This window comes from Callionymus lyra, chromosome 16 (genome assembly GCF_982586985.1).
Source record: "Callionymus lyra chromosome 16, fCalLyr1.hap1.1, whole genome shotgun sequence".
NCBI lineage: Eukaryota > Metazoa > Chordata > Actinopteri > Syngnathiformes > Callionymidae > Callionymus > Callionymus lyra.
This window is the reverse complement of record NC_141833.1, coordinates 11,291,293-11,313,106: the sequence shown is the minus strand read 5'-3', so window position 1 is coordinate 11,313,106 and position 21,814 is coordinate 11,291,293. Positions and strand designations below refer to the sequence as shown.

The 21,814-nt window shown below is 38.2% G+C and overlaps 3 protein-coding genes and 1 long non-coding RNA gene across 4 annotated transcripts; 1 reads left to right on the top strand and 3 right to left on the bottom strand.

Moving 5' to 3' along the window:
• Positions 1–96: 96 nt before the first annotated feature.
• Positions 97–6,696, bottom strand: LOC148063688 (semaphorin-4E-like). Its single transcript, XM_087810393.1, has 15 exons — positions 6,364–6,696; positions 4,928–5,204; positions 4,706–4,851; positions 3,888–3,950; positions 3,727–3,825; positions 3,560–3,659; positions 3,361–3,471; positions 2,630–2,781; positions 2,366–2,544; positions 2,139–2,295; positions 1,836–2,058; positions 1,631–1,746; positions 1,395–1,552; positions 1,202–1,254; positions 97–1,065 (listed from the first exon to the last, which is right to left on the bottom strand). Exons 2-15 carry the CDS (start codon positions 5,022–5,024, stop codon positions 611–613), a joined length of 2,109 nt encoding a protein of 702 aa, XP_087666519.1. The 5' UTR covers positions 5,025–5,204; positions 6,364–6,696; the 3' UTR covers positions 97–610.
• A 774-nt stretch (positions 6,697–7,470) lies between these two features.
• cactin lies at positions 7,471–11,997 on the top strand. Its single transcript, XM_087810392.1, has 10 exons — positions 7,471–7,767; positions 7,994–8,561; positions 8,643–8,738; positions 8,809–8,954; positions 9,082–9,244; positions 9,520–9,634; positions 10,114–10,306; positions 10,401–10,523; positions 10,741–11,093; positions 11,208–11,997. Exons 1-10 carry the CDS (start codon positions 7,514–7,516, stop codon positions 11,696–11,698), a joined length of 2,502 nt encoding a protein of 833 aa, XP_087666518.1. The 5' UTR covers positions 7,471–7,513; the 3' UTR covers positions 11,699–11,997.
• A 422-nt stretch (positions 11,998–12,419) lies between these two features.
• On the bottom strand, positions 12,420–13,240 carry LOC148063686 (uncharacterized). Its single transcript, XR_015713500.1, has 2 exons — positions 13,186–13,240; positions 12,420–13,110 (listed from the first exon to the last, which is right to left on the bottom strand). It is a non-coding gene; the product is annotated as an uncharacterized LOC148063686 (long non-coding RNA).
• A 63-nt stretch (positions 13,241–13,303) lies between these two features.
• Positions 13,304–16,683, bottom strand: LOC148063685 (semaphorin-4E-like). The gene is made up of 10 exons (XM_087811818.1): positions 16,591–16,683; positions 16,416–16,514; positions 15,123–15,222; positions 14,940–15,050; positions 14,693–14,844; positions 14,294–14,472; positions 14,060–14,216; positions 13,740–13,962; positions 13,541–13,656; positions 13,304–13,465 (listed from the first exon to the last, which is right to left on the bottom strand). The coding sequence occupies exons 2-10, from the start codon at positions 16,461–16,463 to the stop codon at positions 13,304–13,306; spliced, it is 1,248 nt and encodes a 415-aa protein (XP_087667944.1). The 5' UTR covers positions 16,464–16,514; positions 16,591–16,683.
• Positions 16,684–21,814: the final 5,131 nt, after the last annotated feature.

The window sequence follows — 21,814 nt, the reverse complement described above, 5'->3', positions numbered from 1 at the left end:
ATTGCATTCGTGCTTAAAAAACAAAAAATAAAAAAATAATAATAAAAATAAATGATAGTGTAAAAGTTATTTTCTTCCTGACAAAGAAAGACAGAATTTTTTTTTCAACTCAATTTATTTAAAAAAAGGGTCTTATCATTACAAAAATAAAAAGACTAGACAGATAAACACAAAGTGAAAGAATTCAGTCACATAAGTTAATAAATTGATGAATACAACTGACAATTTAAGGAACTCTTTATGAACCAATTAAAAAGTGAGATATTCATAATCAAGTCAGAAGTATTTGACAGCTAGGTGGTGTTTAATAAAAGCGAGCGAAACCTAAAATTGTTCTTCACATTTTTCGGCAAGTTAAGTCTTGTTCGAACGCTCAGTACCTGCAAGCAACATTTACACTTTGAGAAGATTCCACGGATTTGCAGATTTGAGGTGTGTAGTAAAATATTTGTGATAAATACTTGAACAAATGCTGTGATTAAAATACTATTTAAAAAATGTTCCAGTGAAATCTATCAGTGGCTTTTAGTTCATTAAAAATATCCCGTAGGAGTAGTTTGCTGTGAAACAAAACCCCTCAGTTTTTGCAGACTTGAGTTTGGTGAAGGGGCTAAATTGGACCCTGGTCATCTTTATTGTTTTTGCACTTACATGGCAAAGGTATGTGGCCTTTGTAAAGGTTCCAAGCCAAAAGGGCAAGAAGGAAAATGGTCAGGAGCCCAATCACTGCATGAAGTCCAGCCAAAGAGGGACTGTTCTTCCGAGATTGGGGACCAGAAGTTATATCGCCGGAAGCCTGGATTACAGTCACATCATACTCAGCAGATAGGGCTATGTACTCTTTTCCTATTGAGTTTTCCACAGAAAGGCAGCGGTACCGTCCAGAATCAGAAAAAGTTGCATTTAGAATCAAAAGTCCATCATGAAGCTGCTGATGACGAGGTGAAGCGTACAGAGGCCCATCGTTATGTTCCCACCTAGGTTTTGCAAGATTTGAAGGTAAAAGGCATGAAAGTTTCACGCTTCCATTTGACCAGACGGACTTATCAACAACCGCAACAGGCTCTGAAAACATAAAGAAGGGTAGATTGCATTGTTAAAATGCAACTATTGAGTTATAGACAAGGCCAAAGTAACGAAACATATGGATTATGCACTCAAAATGAATCCCTTGATCGCTAAGTAGGTGCGCTGTACTTACTGGCTTTTGGACAAAGAGAGGCCTTTCCTTCCTTCAGACTTTGGATTAATCCCCTGCGTAGAAATATGATATTATAAATGTTTGTGTGGTTCATTCCTTTCATGTTATAGGCTTTAATGTAATTATTGTTACTCATTGTTTTGCTGTTGGGCAAAAATAATGAACATTGATATTTGACATGATGTAAACGTACTTTTTTGTCACCGATACATCTGAACATTTGCCAGCAGCTCGGTCCCAGCCACAGTAAGGGTCTCTGGCAAGGACACAGTCCATGCAAGACAAATATCTTCCACAGGAGGACAGGGACATCTGTACTACTGCAGAGTCTGAGCCTACGTAGATCTGACGCTGTTAAGACAAGACCATCCATCATCAACCCATCATTTCAAAAATAAAACGTCGGCAGAGCAATGATAGGTCTCCCACCGTGATATTGGAGAACTTGAGACTCTGAATCTGCTCTAAGGGTTTGAACACCTCAACTTCTTCTATGATGAACATCTCTCCGTCATAGTTTACTGCTTTCACAATGGACCCTTCCTCTTTCATAAGAAAACGAAAGAAGGGTTGAAGCGAACACATAGCTTGTAGATGGTGAATTGATTCAAAACAAATTGGACAGTTGACACACCTGTACCGATGAACATTACATGGTGCTTCTCTCCGTTAGCTGCCTGCACTTGGTCTACAATGATACGAGTATATTTCACCCCCTTTTGCACCAGCAAGGGCTTGTTTAATATCGGCTGGATGGCCTGGTCCATGAGGGGTTTATCCTTGATAAATTGAAGGGTCCGGTCTGGGAGGTCCAGAGTTTGAGTAATGCCTGCTTTACGAGCTTCACCATCTATGCACTATGGAAGAAAAGATCGGGAAGTTGAGAGCTCAAAAGGTATTCATAAATCCTAATAAATACTTGAGAAGACAGACTCACAGCTCCTGGGCGAGGGGAGGGAACTTCTCCACTGTACATGACCCATTTTACATAAGAGGTTTCTACGCGAACAGGGTTCTTGTATTTTCCCTCTGCAAACACTCGGCTGATGTCGGACACTCGGTAGGCACAAACCGCTGACAGCTCTGAGTTGTCTCTAAAATGAAAAGTCAATGATTTGTTTGTGAATTCAAAATTGACACATTGGTTTCTAAAAATAAACATACGACTGTGGTGTGAAGACAGCAAAAAACAAACACTTCTTCCAGTGTTCCTGAGGGTCACACCAGCGGTACGTGTCCTTAATTATGTAAGGCAAGGCAGAGTCTAGAACAGGACAGTCCAGCCTTGCTTTCAGGAATGATGTCCATTTCTTCTGTAATGTCCTTAAACCCCCCAGGTCTCCCTGCAACATAAACACAACAATCCTTTTTTTCCAGAATCAAAGCTTTGGAAAGGTTTTATTTCTGCTTGTGAGTGACTGCGTTTACCTTGCAGACTCGAGCAACACGTGAAACGACTATCTTTGTGTAGCTGTCATACTCCACAGCCGTCTCACTGAAGAACAAGTAAACCTTGTCATCATCTCCTTCATCACTTTTGTCGCTCTCAGGCATCTGAGCCAGGGAGACGAAGACGGGTTCTGATGCAGAGAGAAAGAAAATATAGATCATAAAAGCCCTGAAACTTTTTCTGGGATTAAACAGGAATAAGCAGTAACTAAAATGGCACCAGAAACACAACTATTATTTAAATGATTAAAGTACAAAAACATTTTAGTTTTGAATACTCAGAAGTTGTTTAATATTAGATTTTTTCCCCCATTTCTGTTCATATAAATGCTTACTTTAATTCTACCTTTCCTTTTCAAATGTAATTGAATTGTCTTCAATTGTTTTTCCCCAAAACTAGAGAGCTACTTTTTTTACTTAATGTTACCACATTGTCATGTCGGAAGTTTGGTGAATAGGTTTTTTATTAGTTGCAGACTACAGTAGGAGTGAATATCAGGAGGCAAAATTCTCGCCATATCTCTGAAAAATGCTTTTATAAATCAACTTCCAACAAACTTTTGCATCTTCAGACCTCATTTAAAGAATTTAAAACCAACAATGCATTACAAATCATAGCATACAATGGATAAGGACTATTGGATTGTGTCACTATTGCTGTCAATCAGAGAACATGCAGGCTTAACGAAAAAGAAAGTTGATCATTTCACCGTTTAGCCAGGAGCTTTTGAACTCGGTGCGTATGAAGTTGTCAGAGCTGCGCATCAGGACGGGCTCAGAGCCTAGAAAGTTCATGACGGTAGCCGAGTATATGTGGTCCTCTTGATAGACAGAAAACATACATGTCAAAGAAACCATTCCCCTCATGAGCTTACTTTATTTACTTGAACTCAACTAATTCCCACTCACCGACCATGATGGAAGCATATCTCTGGTACGGATCGAACGGACATTTTCCTTTTCCTTCCTCTGCTTTCTTCTCGAGAATTAGCTTTCCATTTGTGTATGACTACAGATATAGGATTAAATTACATTACATTTCTTCAATTATATTTCTGCTGAAGAGGAAATCTCACCATGTAATCACATTCTGGATCGAAAGCATAAGTTCCGCACACATACATTCTGTTATCATCCAGTTTGTGCAGAATCCTTATATAGTTTTTGCAATCGGTCTGTGAATTGAAAAAACAAATAATTACCGGAAAAATGTTAAAAGCAAAAAATATCCACGCACCTCTGGGTTTTTTCCTTTGTGTTCACATTCGTCCCTTTTTTTTTTTGATACTTCCCAATTTACCTGTAAGACAAAGACGTCTCTCAAGTATCATGGCAGGCCATTTCCTTTTTCTACGGAAATATATATTCAACAAGAAAAAGATTAAGAAAAAAAGAGAAACTAAAGATGCAAAACAGTAATGCGGAAGAACTTGAACTTAAGACTAAGATGCACACACAAAGATAAGACAGAATGTGTGAAAAAGTAGTTTTAGTCTGTTAATTTCCGACACTGAATAAAAAAAACATGTTTTTTTTGGTTGTGGATAGAAGAAAGATGAGAATAGCGATCAACTTCCTTTCTGATCATTGACAAAGTTAACAAAAAACAAGCAAACAATGTTTATGTAACATAGTTTCTTTGTAAATGTATCTTATAATGTGTACATGAACTAGTGCAGCCTATGTTATTTATTACATTAAGTGGGAGTGGCTTCAAATGCACTTATAATAATAATAGTTTGATACGTTTTGATGCATTTGAAACATGATTATTATAATGAGCTCAATAGGGAAGCAGATTGCAGTAGCATTCTGGAACCTGGGTGCACTATTATATTAATTAACAGGCTATTAATACTAACACTGGAGCCTTCTCTTCACAGTGACAAACACCTCAAAACATTTTTGGATCCAGATTGGAATCCAAAGTAGCACCAAACTTTAATCATCTGTACCTAGTTCCATTATCAAAAATGCATTCATTTTCAACAATGTATAAAAATACTATTTAAGACAAGAATAGCATGAAGTCTTCATAAAACAAGTTTTTCTTACAGAGGCACGCTTCTTAGAGATGTCGTTGAGGTCAAGAGCATAAACAACACCAGAGGCACCTAGCATCAGTAGGTTGATGTCCTCCCTCAGAAGCATGGTGGAGTAGTTGAACACCCCCTCCTCATGAAACATGCGGATATTTTGACCTACACGTGTAATTCAATTGAAAGTTGTGGTTTAAAAATGCACAATGGAAAATGGCTTCCATGCATCATGACTTACTGTTATAAGGTACAAATCTTCGAGGGACGAGCTCCAGCGGTGATGTCAAGACCAGTGGCAGCAGCCACAGAGCACAGAGTAGGATCTGTTGTTGCATTTTGTCAGTGTGAGAACAGCAGGCGTTTAAGGCTTTATTGGTACTTTAACAGTCAGTGATGCCGGCGTAAAGTCATCAAATGGCATCTACGATGAGTCTCTTCTGTCGACCAAACAGTCCCTGGAATGGCCCCTGTCTGCAGGCTTACCCATGCTGTGAAGGATGACACCAGCTACCAACCTGTGAGAGACATACTCTTATCAATGATTCAGTCAACTTGACTCAGAAAAATGCTTAAAAAAAAGGAATCAAAGCAGCGTTCAAAATCTGGAGCCCGAAATAAAAAATTCCTTGAAACAAAATGAGAGCTGAGAAGAGCAGAAGGAGCTAAAGTCATCGCCACAGTAAATCTGTCAGTTCCATAGTGATGTAAATGAGGGGCAGTGAAAAGCATTCAGCGGGGTGCAGAGATGTCCACTTAAACTCTCCTGTTGCACTGAACACAAGCTCACAACATGATTCAGAATGAGGTTTAAGTATCGTGACAAGACTTCAGAACTCAAAAACAAGTCTTGAAGATTTTTGTTTCAATGTATTACAAAATAAACTTTAAATCTTAAATCTTAAATAAATCAAGTCAGCACAGTGCAGCAGTTGAGTAACTGTTGGATGGATGATATTATATGGTAATAACAACTGTGCTAATAGTTCTAACATTCAATCAATTCACTGTTTCTGTGTTTACATTTGTGCAAATGAACCAGTCTTTGTTGTGATGCTTCATGTAAAATATGGCAGGCTTTAAACGACAGTAAATTTAGAAAAGTAAAGATTGCCCGTGTTTATGGTGATACCACACAAGTCCAACTCAAATCTTTGGGGCCAGATTGGGCTAGTGAAGTCAATTCAAGAGGTCTAAAATGTGCAGTGAAAATAAAAGACTAAGCATTTTCAACTGCCCAGATGTGGAAAAACCAATCGTTATTTTAACGTGTTGGAATGAATCAAAACACAGGTTAAGAACTCTCTGTTCTGGTTCCCTGTTGTGACAGCACATACTGTCAATTTCCACACTCACAGTGGGTGTGTGCGCGCGGGCCTGATGAGCTGCAGCATGTCAGAGAATGCAGCTGTTTTACATATTGTCCCTAAAGCTAAACACGCACACGCGCAACAGGTACAAGAAAAGCGGGTAACCTTTGTTCAAAAATAAGTTAGCCATTGAACGTGCTGCCCATTCGCTTCACGTACACATACAATTAATAAATGTACATAATTCAATTTTATAGTTCGTAAGTTTAAATTGAGGCTGGGAAAATAAGTTCAAACTTTGAGAAATTACACACGGCGACAAAGTCAAAGCTAAATCAGAGAATGATTTCTATAGATAACGACTTACCTGAGCAGGACAACGCCCCAAAACAAACACTTCCGTTAAAACATTCCAAAGTAATAGTTAAGGGCAAACAATACTGTGTTACTACTCTCACTAGCAGCTCAACTAAATACACTCTGTACTTCAGTTTCCCAAATTTAGCAAGACCTTGACTTGACCAGAAGAATAATTAAATGTAGCTTTAAAGTCACTAATTTCCTCCAAAGTCTTCCTAGAAAGAATGCTTATCTGCGGCAACACAGACTCTTTGCTATCGCGGAGACAAGTGTGTCCGAATACTCCTGCCGCTTCTTCTAGATTGCGATTGGCTCTGTAGTCTGCTAAGAAACTGATCCGAGGTCTGATTAGAACGCCTCGGTAAGCAGGACATTTTGCTAGAACCCGGATATAGCTGATTCAGGAAGGTACAATAAACGTAATTGCGCTCTCAATAAATGTTAATTTAAAATAAAATAAAATAAAATAAAATAAAATAAAATAAAATAAAATAAAATAAAATAAAATAAAATAAAATAAAATAAAATAAAATAAAATAAAATAAGGGCAGAACGATTTCTTGATTGTGATCTAAACATCATTTGACAAGTGCATGAATGTAGCTTACAATAAAATAAATAAATAAATAATAATCTAGATAAAAACCGAGCAGAACGAGTTCTTGATTTTGTGCTAAAATGTCCTTTGACAGATGCATGAATGTAGCTTACAATAAAATAAAAATGAAATAAATGTAGTTGTCTTAAATAATTTAGCAACAGACGTATAGAACGAATGCCTGATTGTGATCTAAAATGCTAAACTAAATCCGTTTAAGGATAATTAACTGGTTACATTTAAATATCTCGATTTACTGTGTAAAACATGGAGCAACGTATTGGGCAATAGATGGCGCTAGAGGCCATATAGTTAATCGACAGGAAGTGAATAATAAATGTTATATTTTCCCCCAATGGTTATACATTGTGTTCAATTGCTGATTTTTGTTTTCATTGTTTGTATTCATACTAAAATTTAAATTCATTTAATTTAACATTTTCTTTCCAAAAGCACGTGACGTCTATGACGTAAAACATATGCGCCGTAGCATTGCAGCCATTGTCTTACCTCGTATTTACGCGACAGGAAACGCTTTGAAATATACGCAGCACTCACGATGGGCTCGAAATCTCGACGCCGATCCAGATCCAAAAGTCAAACCCGGGACCGAAAGAACAGGTCTAAAGTAGGCAGATCCCCACAGGCGAGAAGAGGTCGCAGTCGGTCTGTGGAGAGGAAACAAGTCGAGCGAGTCAGAGCTCGATCTGGCAGCGGTTCCTCTGACCGACGCCGAGGCCACCGCGGAGACTCGACGTCCTCGAGAAGTGCTTCAGAGACGGAAGGGAAACAAAGACGCGGACGATCTTCCAGGTAATCGCAATTATTCTAAATAAAGGTAAACTTAGCCATGGTGATCGACTTTTAAAAGGCAGGGATAAACGTGGGAAGAATCATTAACGCTTAAGCAACACACTTTAAGAAGGGAGCCTATTTATTCTCATTTGAAAAAGTATATGTTTTTTGGATACACTAGAATATACTAATCTGTTCATGTTTTTAAAGCAAAATCCAAATAACATTACACTTTTTCTTTCAGCTCTGAATCAGATAAAAATAAATCCCACAGGAGGGAAACCCATCGCTCCAGACCTACATCTCGTGAGAGGAGAAACAAAAGATCCTCCTCTTCCTCCCACTCTAGCGACAGAAGTGGTGACAGAATGCACGGTAGACGAAAGAGTCGAGATAAGGAGAATCCAACGAGAGACCGAGGGAAGGTGCGCGACGCAAGAAATGAGAGGTGTACGGGGGACAGCAGAGACCGAAGAGCAAAAAGAGACACAAGCCTGGAGAAAGGAAAGAAAAAGCATGAAAGCCAAGATACAAGGAGGCACCGTTACAGTTCCCCGGACTCATCCGACAGTTCAGGGTCCGACCAAGAGAAGAGAACTGTCCGGCAGAAGGAAGATCGGAAACAACAGAAGGAGATGTTGAAGGCTTTGGAGACCCCAGAAGAGAAGAGGGCAAGGCGATTGGAAAAGAAGGAGACAAAGGAGAAGAAACGCAGGGAAAAGATGGGCTGGAGTGAGGAATACATGGGATACACCAACGCAGACAACCCCTTTGGTGACAACAACCTACTGGGCACCTTTAAATGGCAAAAGGTGAGATAATTATGTTGATTTTAATGTCCTTGAGGTTATGTTTGCTGTGCCAAACTTTGAATCCTGCGTTTATGATCTCAGGCTTTGGATATAAAAGGAATTGGTCACCTGGGAGAAAAGGAGCTCAAGGAAAGAAACAAACAGATTCAGGAGGAAAACCGAAGAGAACTGCAAAAGGTTTTTTTCAGTTTTGTCTGCATCATGACTTGAAGAGGCAGCCACACTAATTGACTTGTGTCATTTGAAGGTTAAACAGTTGCGTCTTGAACGGGAGCGGGAAAAGGCCATGAGGGAAACCGAGCTGGAGATGCTGCAGAGGGAGAAAGAGGCGGAGCATTTCAAAACCTGGGCTGAACAAGAAGACAACTTTCATCTGCACCAGGCTAAACTCAGGTAATGATGCCGTGACCGTTTATAAACTGAACTACACATGCCAATATAAAGTGAAACTGTGATGGAATATTTTTCTGTAACATAATCGCAACTACATCAACTGATAGATTTCGTTTTTTTTTTTCAGGTCAAAAATCAGGATCCGTGACGGTCGTGCCAAGCCCATTGATCTTTTGGCCAAGTACATCAGTGCCGAAGACGATGACTTGGCAGTTGAAATGCATGAGCCTTACACTTTCCTCAATGGATTGACTGTGACTGACATGGACGATCTTCTTGAGGACATCAAGGTGAATTTCACTCTATATTTTTGAAACAGGCATTCACCCGTCACAGTCCAGTTAACTACCTTTGTTAGTTTAAATCCAAGTGAGGTAGGTTTGAAGGATGCATACAATGAAATAAAAACTATGAATTATTGTCACATGTTTATTTAAAGTCCAACTGAGGTGTAGATACAATTATTTCTGAACAGCTTCATTGGGACTTATTCAAACCAATTTTAGGTCTTGCAGTAATACATTGTATGTAAGATCTTTTAATCAAAACATAATTTATTTTATAGGTTTATATGGAGTTGGAGCAGGGCAAGAATGTGGACTTTTGGAGGGACATGACCACCATTACTGAGGATGAAATCAACAAACTTAGAAAGCTGGAGGCATCTGGAAAAGGACCAGGTAAAAACCATTATTCAAATGAACAAAGGTATTGCAGTAATTGATGAGAAATGTATGCATGATTGAATTAGATGATGTGGACTATTCTTGTATTGGAGCTTGTGTCCTTATTTGATAACATAGCAGGCCAGCTCATTTTGTTAAAACCAATGTCCATCTATAGAACATCTGTTATTAACATCTTTTTGTCAATTTATAACCAGAAATGGTAGAATTGGGTTTGGTGCAGCTCTACTGTTCTCTGCTTTTGTCTGCATGTTGGGTGTATTCACAAACTTGCCATTCTTAATCATGTTTTATGGCAGAAAAGCCTGATGTCTGACAACAAAACAACTAACATTAATTGAGATGTAAGCTAGTGTGGACTAAAGTAGTGCACTAATAACAAAACAGCACATTAACCTCCACAAGATGAAACAACACCACACTTTCAGGTATTGAATAAAGATTTTTTTATATTATATTTTTTCAACCTTCAGGTGATCGTCGTGAAGGCATAAACACAGCTGTAAGCACGGATGTTCAGATAGTATTTAAAGGTAAGACATACAGCCAACTGCAGGCTCTACATCTGAACATCGAGACGAAAATCCGAGCTGGTGGATCTAACCTCGACATCGGCTACTGGGAGAGCTTGTTGCAACAGGTCCGCGTCTACATGGCGAGAGCAAGGTCCACACCTTCCGCTTATTCAATAATTACATTTCTAACCCAAAGTCTCAACCAGTCAAAAAAGTAAAATGTGTTTATCAATGAATGATTACAGGTTGAGAGAGCGACACCAGGATGTGCTTCGCCAAAAGCTGTTCAGGCTGAAACAAGAACAGGGAGTGGAAAGCGAACCATTGTTCCCCATCATCAAGGATGAACCAGTGACTGAGAGCATTGAGTAAGTTTGTTTGTGTCCTAGTACGACAATAATTGTGTCAAATTTGAGTCTTGACACAATTGGGTTTGAATGCATGTTCCTTCACGGAGGAAAAATGAACTTCTTTAAGGCCTGTTGTGTTGAAGGTGTCTTCAAAATTGTAATATGGCACCATATTAAAATGCATATTATTATAATAGTCCTCATCCTTCACGAACATTTTTTGTTTTCCAAACAGCAGGAGCAGAGAAGAGTCCAGCCTTTCATCATCAACTGGTAGAACTGTGAATGAAGCTAGTGGACAGGAGAATGATGAGCCTGGTCCATCAACATCAACCAGCACTAACAGAGGGATTGAAGACGAGGAAGGAAAGAAGGATGAAGACAAGGGAGAAGAGGAGAAGGGTGACTCTGTGGAAGCTGTATTGACGGAGGAAGATCTTATCCAGCAAAGCCAAGCAGAGTATGACTCCGGTCGCTACAGTCCAGCTCTTCTGACTTCATCGGAGATGCCGCTCGACACACACACGATAACGGCAGAGGAAGATGCGCACAAGTTGCAGCTAGCACGTAGACAGTTGCAGGTCACAGGTACGAATGGCACACAGTATCATAAGGTTGTGTGTCTGCCTCATCCTCGTTCTGTCTGTCATATAAAATTACACAACTTACTTCAAGCTTGACTTTTTCCTGTCTTTCTGTTAGGTGACGCCAGCGAGAGTGCCGAGGACTTCTTTGTACGTCAAGCCAAACAGGGAATGGATAACAACGAAGCCCAGTTCAGCGTGGAGATCCCAGTCACAGGGAAGATGTACCTGTGGGCTGACAAATACCGACCCAGGAAGCCGAGATTCTTTAACCGAGTACACACTGGCTTCGAGTGGAACAAATATAACCAGACGCATTATGATTTTGACAACCCGCCACCCAAGATTGTTCAAGGTTACAAGTTCAATATCTTCTACCCAGATCTGATCGACAAGCGCTCGACCCCGCAGTACTTTCTAGAACCCAGTCCTGACAACAAGGACTTTGGCATCTTAAGATTCCATGCTGGCCCACCGTACGAGGATATCGCATTTAAGATCGTGAACAGAGAGTGGGAGTACTCTCACCGTCATGGTTTCCGATGCCAGTTTTCAAATGGTATCTTTCAGCTGTGGTTCCACTTCAAGAGGTACCGTTATAGACGATGAACCCGTAAAAAAGTGACGTTTGAATACAAAAATTGGATGTTAACCATAAATGTACCATTATTTTTGTTTTATTAAATGCATCAATGCCGAAAAAATTAAATGACAGTATACTTGTGTTGGTTTTGTAAATGATATATCATGTTTAGCCAACTGGGGGCGCCAAGTAACCTCTCTGAACTTTCGGTTGAGGCAACGTCTGATAGTTTAGGCCTTTTTTATACTGTTGTCAAATAATGTTCATGTTTAACTGCTCAATTGAAGAACAGAGTTGTGTAAATAAATACTCTTAATAAAATAAACTCATGTTGTTGAGATGTCATTCGAATATATACTTCAATTCATCTTTATAATGGAGGAAGAAAAAGAGAGAAATTAGACTTTCTTTCTAGCAATTCACTTACAGCAGAAAAAACAACTCATGTTTTGGAGCCAAATGAGTAGTAAGGACCCAAGATATTTGTTAATAAAGCTGAATTGGAAAATTTCAAGTTAAGTATGGAGGGAAATGTCAAAGATAAATTGTGATTTCGTGATTGCGAGAACAAAAAATACAGTTTAACAAAATAAAATTCTGAAATGAAACCCGAAAAAACTATTAGAGGAATATTAATATATTCATATTTAACAAATGTCATAAAGTTGTTCAAATGAAAATATGAAATGCATATTTGCATAACCTGCAATAGTAAAGTATACCAACATGTATAGAAAAAAAACAGTATTTCAAGAAAATGATTTTATTAGGGTTTCAAGGAAAATATTCAATTCATGTGCATGAAACAGAAAGAGTTGAACTATTTACAAGAAATTAAGTTACAACACTAGTTTGATATAGAACTCCAAAAGATCTTAAAAGTATTAACTAAAACCTTTTTCAGGTCCATTTTTATAGAGGTGAGAAACTATGAGTCTTCATCTGCTTATGATCATCAAACCTCACAAACATTAAACCTGTATAATAAAGACTGGAGGCGTTTGTTGTCGACTCCTCCTACATGAAAGTGACTTGAATAGGTGGCCTTTGAATATGTTCCATGTCAAAAGGCCCAAGAGAAACATGGATAGCAGCACCAAAACAACATTCTTTACAATGCTGATGGCATCATTATTCTGGGATTCAGATTCTTCAAAGTCTAAGGTGACAACATTGTACTGGACAACAGTTGTGCTGTACTCATCTCCCTTCGATCGCTCCACAGACAGGCAGCGGTAGTTACCGGTGTCAGCGTGTGAGACACTTATGATGAGCAGTCCATCTTGTTGGTGCAGATGTTGAGATGAAGGGACCAGAGGGACTCCATCTTTCTCCCACATGATTGTTGCCAGCATTGACTCTGTAGAGCAGGGAAGCTTCAAGGACCCCAAATCAGGTTTGGCTTGTATCACTTTCTGGACGGGCGCTGAAAACGAGGCTGAAATAATGCATATCTTATCAGAACTATTTATAATAGGGAAGCCAAAACATCCAACATGTTTGCCTTACTCACCTCCTTGTGGACAGAGAGAGGCGTTGCCATCTTTGACACTCTGAATCAGATCTCTAGAGATGCACAGTCATAAGTTCAATGTATTAGCAGCAGAGATGGGCAATCCCCCAACAGATACTCACCTCTGTGTAGCAGAAAGAGTTGAACATTTGCCAGCAGCGTGGTCCCAGCCACAGTAAGGGTCTCTGGCAAGAACACAGTCCATGCAAGTCAAAGATCTTCCACAGGAGGACAGGGACATCTGTACTACCCCAGAGTCTGAGCCTGCGTAGATCTGACGCTGCACATCAGAAAAAAAAGAATATTTTCAGGGATTGAACTCAACATGAAGCTCAACACTCTGTCATGACATTACCGTGACATTGGAGAACTTGAGAATCTTGATGGGCTCTGAGGTCTTAAAGACTTGAACTTCCTCAATGACGAACATCTCTCCATCATAGTTCACAGCTTTCACGATGGTTCCCCCCTCTTATATTAAAAGATGTAAATGTGGCGAACAATTACACATGTATTTATACAATTATTCATTACATCCTGTCACATATACACACCTGTCCCAATGAACATCACATGATGGTTGTCACCATCCACCGACTGAACTTGGTCAATGACTATCCGTGTGAATTTGATTCCCTTTCTAATCAGTAAAGTTTTCTTTCCTATTGGCATTATTGGTTCACCAATAAGTGTATTTTTTTGAATAAACAAGAGAGTTTTTCCAGGAAGGTCAGAACTCTGAGTGATGCTGGCGTTACGTGCAGCATCATCGATGCACTAGAGATGGAAAAGAGAGGAGCAATGGTTATCAAAACTTAAGAAGTCCTGGCAAGTTTAATCAAAATGATCTGCATATAAAAGGGGGTTAATTTACCGAACCAGGACGAGGCACTGGCAATATTCCGTTGTGGAGTACCCATTTAGAATGAATTCCATTTACCAGTCCTTCCGTCATGAATCTTCCTTCAGCTAAAACCCTGCTGATCTCTGACACACGGTACGCACACACAGCAGAAATCTCTCTCGAGGAGCTGAAATATATATTTGAGATTAATTCACTTCGGAAAGGAAACGAATCAAATTATGTCCGAATGTTAAATCTTCATACGTCTGTGATGTGAAGACAGCGAAGAACAAACATGACTTCCAGTCTTTTTGGGGGTCACACCAGCGGAATGTGTCCTGGATGATGTACGGCAGTTTGGAGTCAGGGACTGGACATTCTAGTGTTGCTTTAACAAATGATGTCCACTTGTCCTGCAAAGTCCTCAGACCTCCATGATCGCCCTGAAACATCAGAAAAATGCTTGAACGTTGAAGGTAGTTGTGCTAAGGTTGGAGGACAAGGCAGTTGTTTTCCTGTGGACTGTATAAAATATGGACTTCAAGTCAACCATCTGTAGGTAAACGGTCATGGCCATCTTGGAATTGCAGTTTTCAGGCTTAACGAGACTGACCTTAGTAACCACCTCTTGAAATCGCAAGTTGCCCTTCTGTTTGTTCTTACCTTGCAGACTCGAGCAACCCGGCTAACAAGCACCTGCTTGTAGCTATCGTACTCCATTGCTGTCTCACTAAAGAACAAGTAGATCTTGTCATCATCTCCGGTGACACTGTTTTGACTCTCAGGCATCATCTCCAGGGAAACAAATTCAGGGTCTGTTAATCACATTGAAATAAGAGAAACATGTTAATCAGTAAAATAGCACACATGCAACAAGTAATGATAAAAACTTTATGAAATATAACTTCACCATAAAACCAGGATCTTCTATAATCAGTTTGAATGAAGGTTGTGGAACGCCGCATCAGGACAGACTCAGTCGCTCGAAAGTTCACTGATGTAGCCGAGTACAGATCATTGTCTTGAAAAGTAAAAGGCAATTTAAAAAAAGAAGCTGTAGAAAAGGAGTTCAGATGTAAAACATTCTGCTCACCTAGCATGAGAGAGGCTGATCTTTCGAAGGGGTCATACGGGCAACGTCCTTTACCGGACTTTATTTGGTTCTCAAGAGTCAATTTTCCATCGTTGTACGACTACAAGAGATAAATGTGTAAACACATTTGTTTGTGGACAATCTTTAAACAAAACACTTGACAGTTCTTACACAATAATAAATATAACATCATTTTTATTGTTGCGTATTAATAGTATAAAATTGTTGTAGCTTTTTTCACTAAGAAATACTTAATAATTATTGTTATTTGTACGCAAGCAAAATTGTCTTTCAATTGATTGTTACTTTACATAAATGTAACCATAGGAAGCAAGATATTTCTCTCAAAGTAAATTGACGGGGACTTTGTGATTATCATTAGTTTGTGTATAAAATGTTTAGGAACATTTTTTTGGCTGGACATCGACTCATTAAATAAATATGGACCCCTGCCTGGTCTCCTGGATCTCGGGCTACCTAACTGATCGACCACAGTACGTCAGGCTGAAGGACAACATGTCTGAGACTGTGATCTGCAGTACAGGAGCACCTCAGGGGACAGTACTGGCCCCTCTCCTCTTCACCATTTACACTTCAGACATCTGCACATTCTATCACTGTCATCAGTGAACAGAGAAGCAGATGTAGTGCACGAATGCTCCTTCGTAGATGCAACACTAATTGACTCAGGGACTCATTAATTCCTCGTGCTATTACGATTATTAGACCTTGTAATTCTAAATATGGTGGCAGGAGCAAAGTGAAAAGATGATCTTATTCTATGTTGGAATGCTTTTAGGTCCTAGGTTTTAGGTCCTTTTAGTTGTTATTTCCTTTGATCTATGTCTTTATATTTGCACTTTGTTATCCCCTGAAATTTTTTCTTTTATTTGCTTTTTGTTTTCTTTTCTTGTTTTTATGAGATTATTGTCTGCTTAGTGTGTTGCTTGGAGGAAGTGGATCTTCGTGAGACCGATGTTAATGGACAGCATCTCAGCAGAAAATCCATTTAATAATGCATGTAACACCACACTGCTCTATCATAAGCTTCCGTGACTGGATAACAGATTTTGTGTGTAGCAAATAAAATAGTCACTGGCTGGCGGACTCGAGCAAAGCCGTTTAAACATAAACATTCCTCATAAATTTGTATTTTTGTATAAATATTGTGTATTTATTCAATAATGAATCTTCCTTTTTTAAATAAACATACTTACTGGGGCATATGCAGTTTTTAATCAGTTAATCTGTGACATCCTTTCAAATCATATTGTTAAAGTAAACATTTCTCACCATGTAGTCAAATTTTGGGTTGAAAGCATTGGTTCCACACACATACATCTTGTTGTCTTGTCTTTTCAGCAGAGTTTTAATCTGGTTTCTGCAGTGAATCTAAAAATGTGTAAAACAAAATGTGATTATTTCACCAAGTTTTCTTTCATACACTTTTTTTTTAAATTCAACTTACTACTGGATCCTTTCCCTTAAATCCACAAGCAGTGACCTCTGCTGGTGGCACATCCCATTGGACCTAAATATAACAAATTATTTAAACGATTTATAGTAAATAGTTCAAGTAATGCTTGGTTCGATGATTTATGCTCATTGTAACAGGAATTAATTCACATTTTATTTAAGTAAGGAAAGCTCAAGTTTTGAGACAATATAAGTTAAAAGGGAAAGAGAACCAATGAAGACAATCTTGACTATAAAGAAGAATCGAGGGGAAGGTGTAAAGTTTTCCAAAGATTCACTACAATGAATACAGTGACTATATAATATAATATAATACACTATAAAAAGTTCTTACTGAGTCATTTTTCTTGATGATGTCGTTAAGGTCGAGGGCGTACACCATCCCACTGGCACCCACCATCAGCAGGCCCAGGTCCTCCCTCAGCAGCATGGTGGAGTAGTCCAACACTCCCTCCTCATGAAACGTGCGATTATTGTCACCTTGGTAGAAGATAAATAATGAATACACCACTGGACTAATGTATCATTATTGATGAATTAACTACTGGACTAATGTATCATTAATGATGAAAAAACGACTGGACTAATGTATCATTATTGATAAATAAACTACTGGACTAATGTATCATTAATGATGAATAAACTACTGGACTAATGTATCATTAAAGATGAATAAACTACTGGACTAATGTATCATTAATGATGAATAAACTACTGGACTAATGTATCATTAAAGATGAATAAACTACTGGACTAATGTATCAAGAACAAAGTAATGAGTGTAACTTACTGTCATAAGGCACAAATCTGCGAGGGACAGGGTCCGGTGCTGAGGCCAGGGCCGGCAGCAGAAGTCCGAAGAAAGTGAACTCTAGAATCATTATTACTTTTCTTCTCCAAACAAATGTCTAAATAGAACTTGGATGGACACAACTGTATATATGATGTTAAAATTAAAAGAACAAAGGCTTTAAAGACTAAAAAGCTGTGACGTAATAAAGGCATAAAAGATCAAAGACAGTGACTGCCTTAACTTTGTTGTACTGTTTGGCAGCAGTGACATATGAATGGAGGTTATTACTCAATAACAAAAAAATGACTTCCATTAAAAAATATATTAAAAAAAGCAACTTCAATCAAAAATGTTTTTTTCAAACTTTTTTGTGTATATATATATTATATATTATTATATATTATTTTGTATACATATTATGGTTAGGACATTTCTGTCCTAATATCTCTATATATCTATATATCTATATACTACACACGGTTTTATACATATATAATATATGTGTATATATATATATATATATATATATATATATATATATTTATCTCTCTCTCTCTCTCTCTCTCCCTATATATATATATATATATATATATATATATATATATATAGATATGTATACACATATATTATATATGTATAAAAAAAGTGTGTAGTATTTGGTTTGATTTGTGTTAATGCTAAAGTTAATAAGTAAGAGTGCTAATACAATTTTTGCTAAAGGAATTTATTGTTTTCTTTGTTTAAATATTATTGCATATATTTTGTGATGCTGAGATCCATTTATAGTTCAAATCTTCAACTTCAATAAACAAGGTGCTTATCATCAGTTGAAGAGATGGCTCGTCAATATCAGTCAGTGCCGCTACAGTAAGAGCTTTACCTTATTCAAACCTTAAAAAGTAAAGAAATTGTAATATCCTCATAAAATAGTCGCTTCTAAAAATCAACCAATAGAACAAACGGAAATGGATCAAGCAAAAGATGCCCGTCTAGTTGAAGAAAGTGAATAACGTCGTTCTGGTGGTTCAAGGAATCCCCCACTTGACGCTCTCCTCGGCTGTATCTATGGCTGCTGTACAAAGCCCTACAACTTTGTTTAGAGAGCGCTTTAGGACATCTCATCAAGACTCCACGCTTTCATGTTGAACATCATGCTGTCACAGCTTAGTCACATCAGTTGGGTGATTGTGTGTGAATGGGTAAACATTGTTGTGAGTTGGTTTGAAAAAAGCTTCTATGTGGGTTGGAATGATTTTGTAATGAGATTTTAATATTAAAAATATATAGATATAATATATATGAATGTATTTATCTTTGTAGATACCAGTGGAGCTTCCTGCACAGCCACAGTTCTAATCATCCTGGTGGCAAATAGGGATTCTAGCAATAGAGTCGGTTTCCTCGCTGCCATCATCATCTCTGTCCTACTTGTGGTGACTCTGTGTAAATTCACCGTCACTTCATTAAGTTCATGAACAGAATGTTATGTGGCTAGTTTTCCGCTTATTCTACTATCATCATGATTATTGCAAAATAACCTAACAGTGGATCCATCGCATACATCATTGTAAGGGTCAAGGTACAATAAAGTTTTATTACTTTTACGAATTCTCCTACTAAGTAGGGGGCAGGGCAAAATAACTCAGAGTTAACCATACTTTTTATGGTTAGCCTGACAAGGGTATAGAAAAAATTCAGCTCAGTAAACTGGACCTTTGAAACGTTATGATATCATGTGTGTCATTCACTTCAGTAGATAACTTTATAATAACTTTATATATATGTTTTTAAGTAGTTATTGTGTCATCAATGTTACATTACTTCAATAACCCAAAATATCTTAATGTTGAAGTGGGGTCGTTAGTGGCTTGGAAATTATGCAGAGGAGGACATTGCAACGTTCAAAATGGTCAAGAAGACGAAGAGGTATGTGTCTACTACAGTGCGAGGTAGATTTCAGTGCTAATGGTGTCTTGTTATGCCCCAGAATTCGATAAATCTCAACGCCCTGAGCATCCCTGACAACGCAGTGCCTGCTCTCAACAACGCCTCACCTGCCCCCACCAATGACGTGGTTTCTCCCGCCAATGCTGCGCTGGCCCCAACCAACGCAGTATGTGCCACTGACAACACCATGGCTTCAGCCACCAACGTTGTGCCTGCCTCTGAAAATATCCACCCAGTATGCAATAACCCGGAAGCATCAACTGGAGAAAAGGATCCAAAAAGCCTATCTGGATCCTCCGAACCATGCAGACCACCAGGAGATCAAGCAAACATTGCGGACCTAATCATTAGGGTGAGTGTCTTCTTAAAGTGCCCTTAAGTCATGCTCAAGTAACACACTACAGTTTGATTCAAGTTAGTACATTTCTCAACATCCCAGATATTTCATTGAATCATTTTTGGTTTTGTTTTGTACTGAAAATAGAAAACTGCATGTATGTTAATGTAGATTTGGATGCAATTCCTACTCTATACTTTGATATAATTAACTACAAGTGTAGCAAACTATTCTTTCTACCAGAAGGTGAGGGAGAAAGTACAGAAAGAGTCATGAAATTTTTTCCTCTTTTCAGTACCTGGAAGTGGCAGCAAAAGATCCAAATGTTCCAGCACATGATGTGGTTCAGATCTTCCACTACGAAGGAGAGGGCTCTGTGTCTGAAAGTCTTAGCTCCATTTGTTCATTCAGCTCTGATGACCAAGACCAGGACCTGAACAACTGGGGACCACGGTTCCAGATGTTGGCTGAAATCTTCGATCCGTCGGAGGAGGATGAAAACATTAGTTCTGTTTTAGTTTGAATTCATATTAGAATAGTCACTTGGTGAAAATGTACTTTAATCTCTTGCAATAATGCTTTGAAAAGTAAGCTCTTGCAAAATGACTATAAGAAGGTTGATTTATGTGTAAGTTCTTTTCTTAATTTCAGTATTGTACAATGAAGTAGTATATTTTTGTTGAGCATTTACTTTTCAATCTTCAATGACTATCTCTTACAGTTACTCTGCTGACTTATGTGCAGTAATTTTGAGCAGCAGCATTGGCTGTATCTTCGATGTGTGGCACCAATTAATATCATTCATATACATAGATGTAATACACATTTGAGATGTTACTTTTAGACCAGATGCAGCTTGGAAATTGTATTGGGAATGTGTGGAAGCAGGTGATGGGTTTCATGAGGTAACCTCAGACCTTGGAAATAGCAAAAAACAAACAAAAAAAGTCCTATTAGCTGTTGAAAGGGAGCCTATCCTATGAACTGTGGCAAATTGTTTCTACTGATACTTTTCATTATTGATTTTAGACACCTGTGTGCATTTGTCATGATATTAGATTTCCTTACTTGTTCAAAATGTACGGATATGTCTATGCTAATAAATTAACTTCCAAACATTGCCCTGTTAATTCTAATGTACAAAAACAAATGATATAAGAGGTGAATAAATAACTTACTACATTTAAATGAATTAATAAATGTTGAGGTGTGAAATGTAAATTACTGTAATTCATATGAAAGTAAAATGTCATTTTTTTGGAAAGTGACAGCTCTCCTGATGGGTTTGACACAAAAAGCAAAAAGCTAACTGGAATTGATGAAACGGAAGTTAAACTAAAGTTAACAATGTTGACATATTTGTATTTTATAAGGGGAACTTCAATATATATTCAACAAACAACAAGTGTATTCATTATTTACATGTACTTTTCTATAAGGAAGTTATGTTTTTTCAGAATTTATTTTCTCCTTATCTCTCTGTACTAATAGTTTAAATTAGGAACCTAAAATAAAAACAACTGTGGAGCCAGATGTGGCCTCCTCAACTCTCAACCTGATCTGTCTGATTAGTTTATTTGAGCCTTACATTTTAAGGTTGACCTCTGGTTTCAGAGGTCAAAGGAGGGATTGAAGATATATCCTCAAATTGATCCAAATAAAATATTGTAAGGAAATGACAACTTTACTGTAATCAATCATCTAGATTTAACACATTTCAAATAGTCACTTGATTAACTGATAATCTTTCATATTTAATTCATGTTAAATAATCGTTGTCTTAGGCATAAACACAGCTGTAAGCACGGATGTTCAGATAGTATTTAAAGGCAAGACATACAGCCAACTGCAGGCTCTACATCTGAACATCGAGACGAAAATCCGAGCTGGTGGATCTAACCTCGACATCGGCTACTGGGAGAGCTTGTTGCAACAGGTCCGCGTCTACATGGCGAGAGCAAGGTCCACACCTTCCGCTTATTCAATAATTACATTTCTAACCCAAGGTCTCAACCCTTTCAAAAAACTAAAATGTGTTTATCAATGAATGATTACAGGTTGAGAGAGCGACACCAGGATGTGCTTCGCCAAAAGCTGTTCAGGCTGAAACAAGAACAGGGAGTGGAAAGCGAACCATCC

What these genes read in the sequence shown, in the direction of transcription:
- LOC148063688 (XM_087810393.1), bottom strand. Translation starts at nt 5,024, where the DNA reads ATGCAACAACAGATCCTACTCTGTGCTCTGTGGCTGCTGCCACTGGTC. An exon ending in ATCCAGAATGTGATTACATG is followed by an intron (nt 3,660 to 3,726) that starts GTGAGATTTCCT and finishes CTATATCTGTAG; the next exon opens with TCATACACAAATGGAAAGCT. An exon ending in ATATGCTTCCATCATGGTCG is followed by an intron (nt 3,472 to 3,559) that starts GTGAGTGGGAAT and finishes CTGTCTATCAAG; the next exon opens with AGGACCACATATACTCGGCT.
- cactin (XM_087810392.1), top strand. Translation starts at nt 7,514, where the DNA reads ATGGGCTCGAAATCTCGACGCCGATCCAGATCCAAAAGTCAAACCCGG. An exon ending in GCACCTTTAAATGGCAAAAG is followed by an intron (nt 8,562 to 8,642) that starts GTGAGATAATTA and finishes TTATGATCTCAG; the next exon opens with GCTTTGGATATAAAAGGAAT. An exon ending in GGCATCTGGAAAAGGACCAG is followed by an intron (nt 9,635 to 10,113) that starts GTAAAAACCATT and finishes TTCAACCTTCAG; the next exon opens with GTGATCGTCGTGAAGGCATA.
- LOC148063685 (XM_087811818.1), bottom strand. Translation starts at nt 16,463, where the DNA reads ATGTATGTGTGTGGAACCAATGCTTTCAACCCAAAATTTGACTACATG. An exon ending in ATCAGCCTCTCTCATGCTAG is followed by an intron (nt 15,051 to 15,122) that starts GTGAGCAGAATG and finishes TTACTTTTCAAG; the next exon opens with ACAATGATCTGTACTCGGCT. An exon ending in TCAAGTTCTCCAATGTCACG is followed by an intron (nt 13,466 to 13,540) that starts GTAATGTCATGA and finishes TCTGATGTGCAG; the next exon opens with CGTCAGATCTACGCAGGCTC.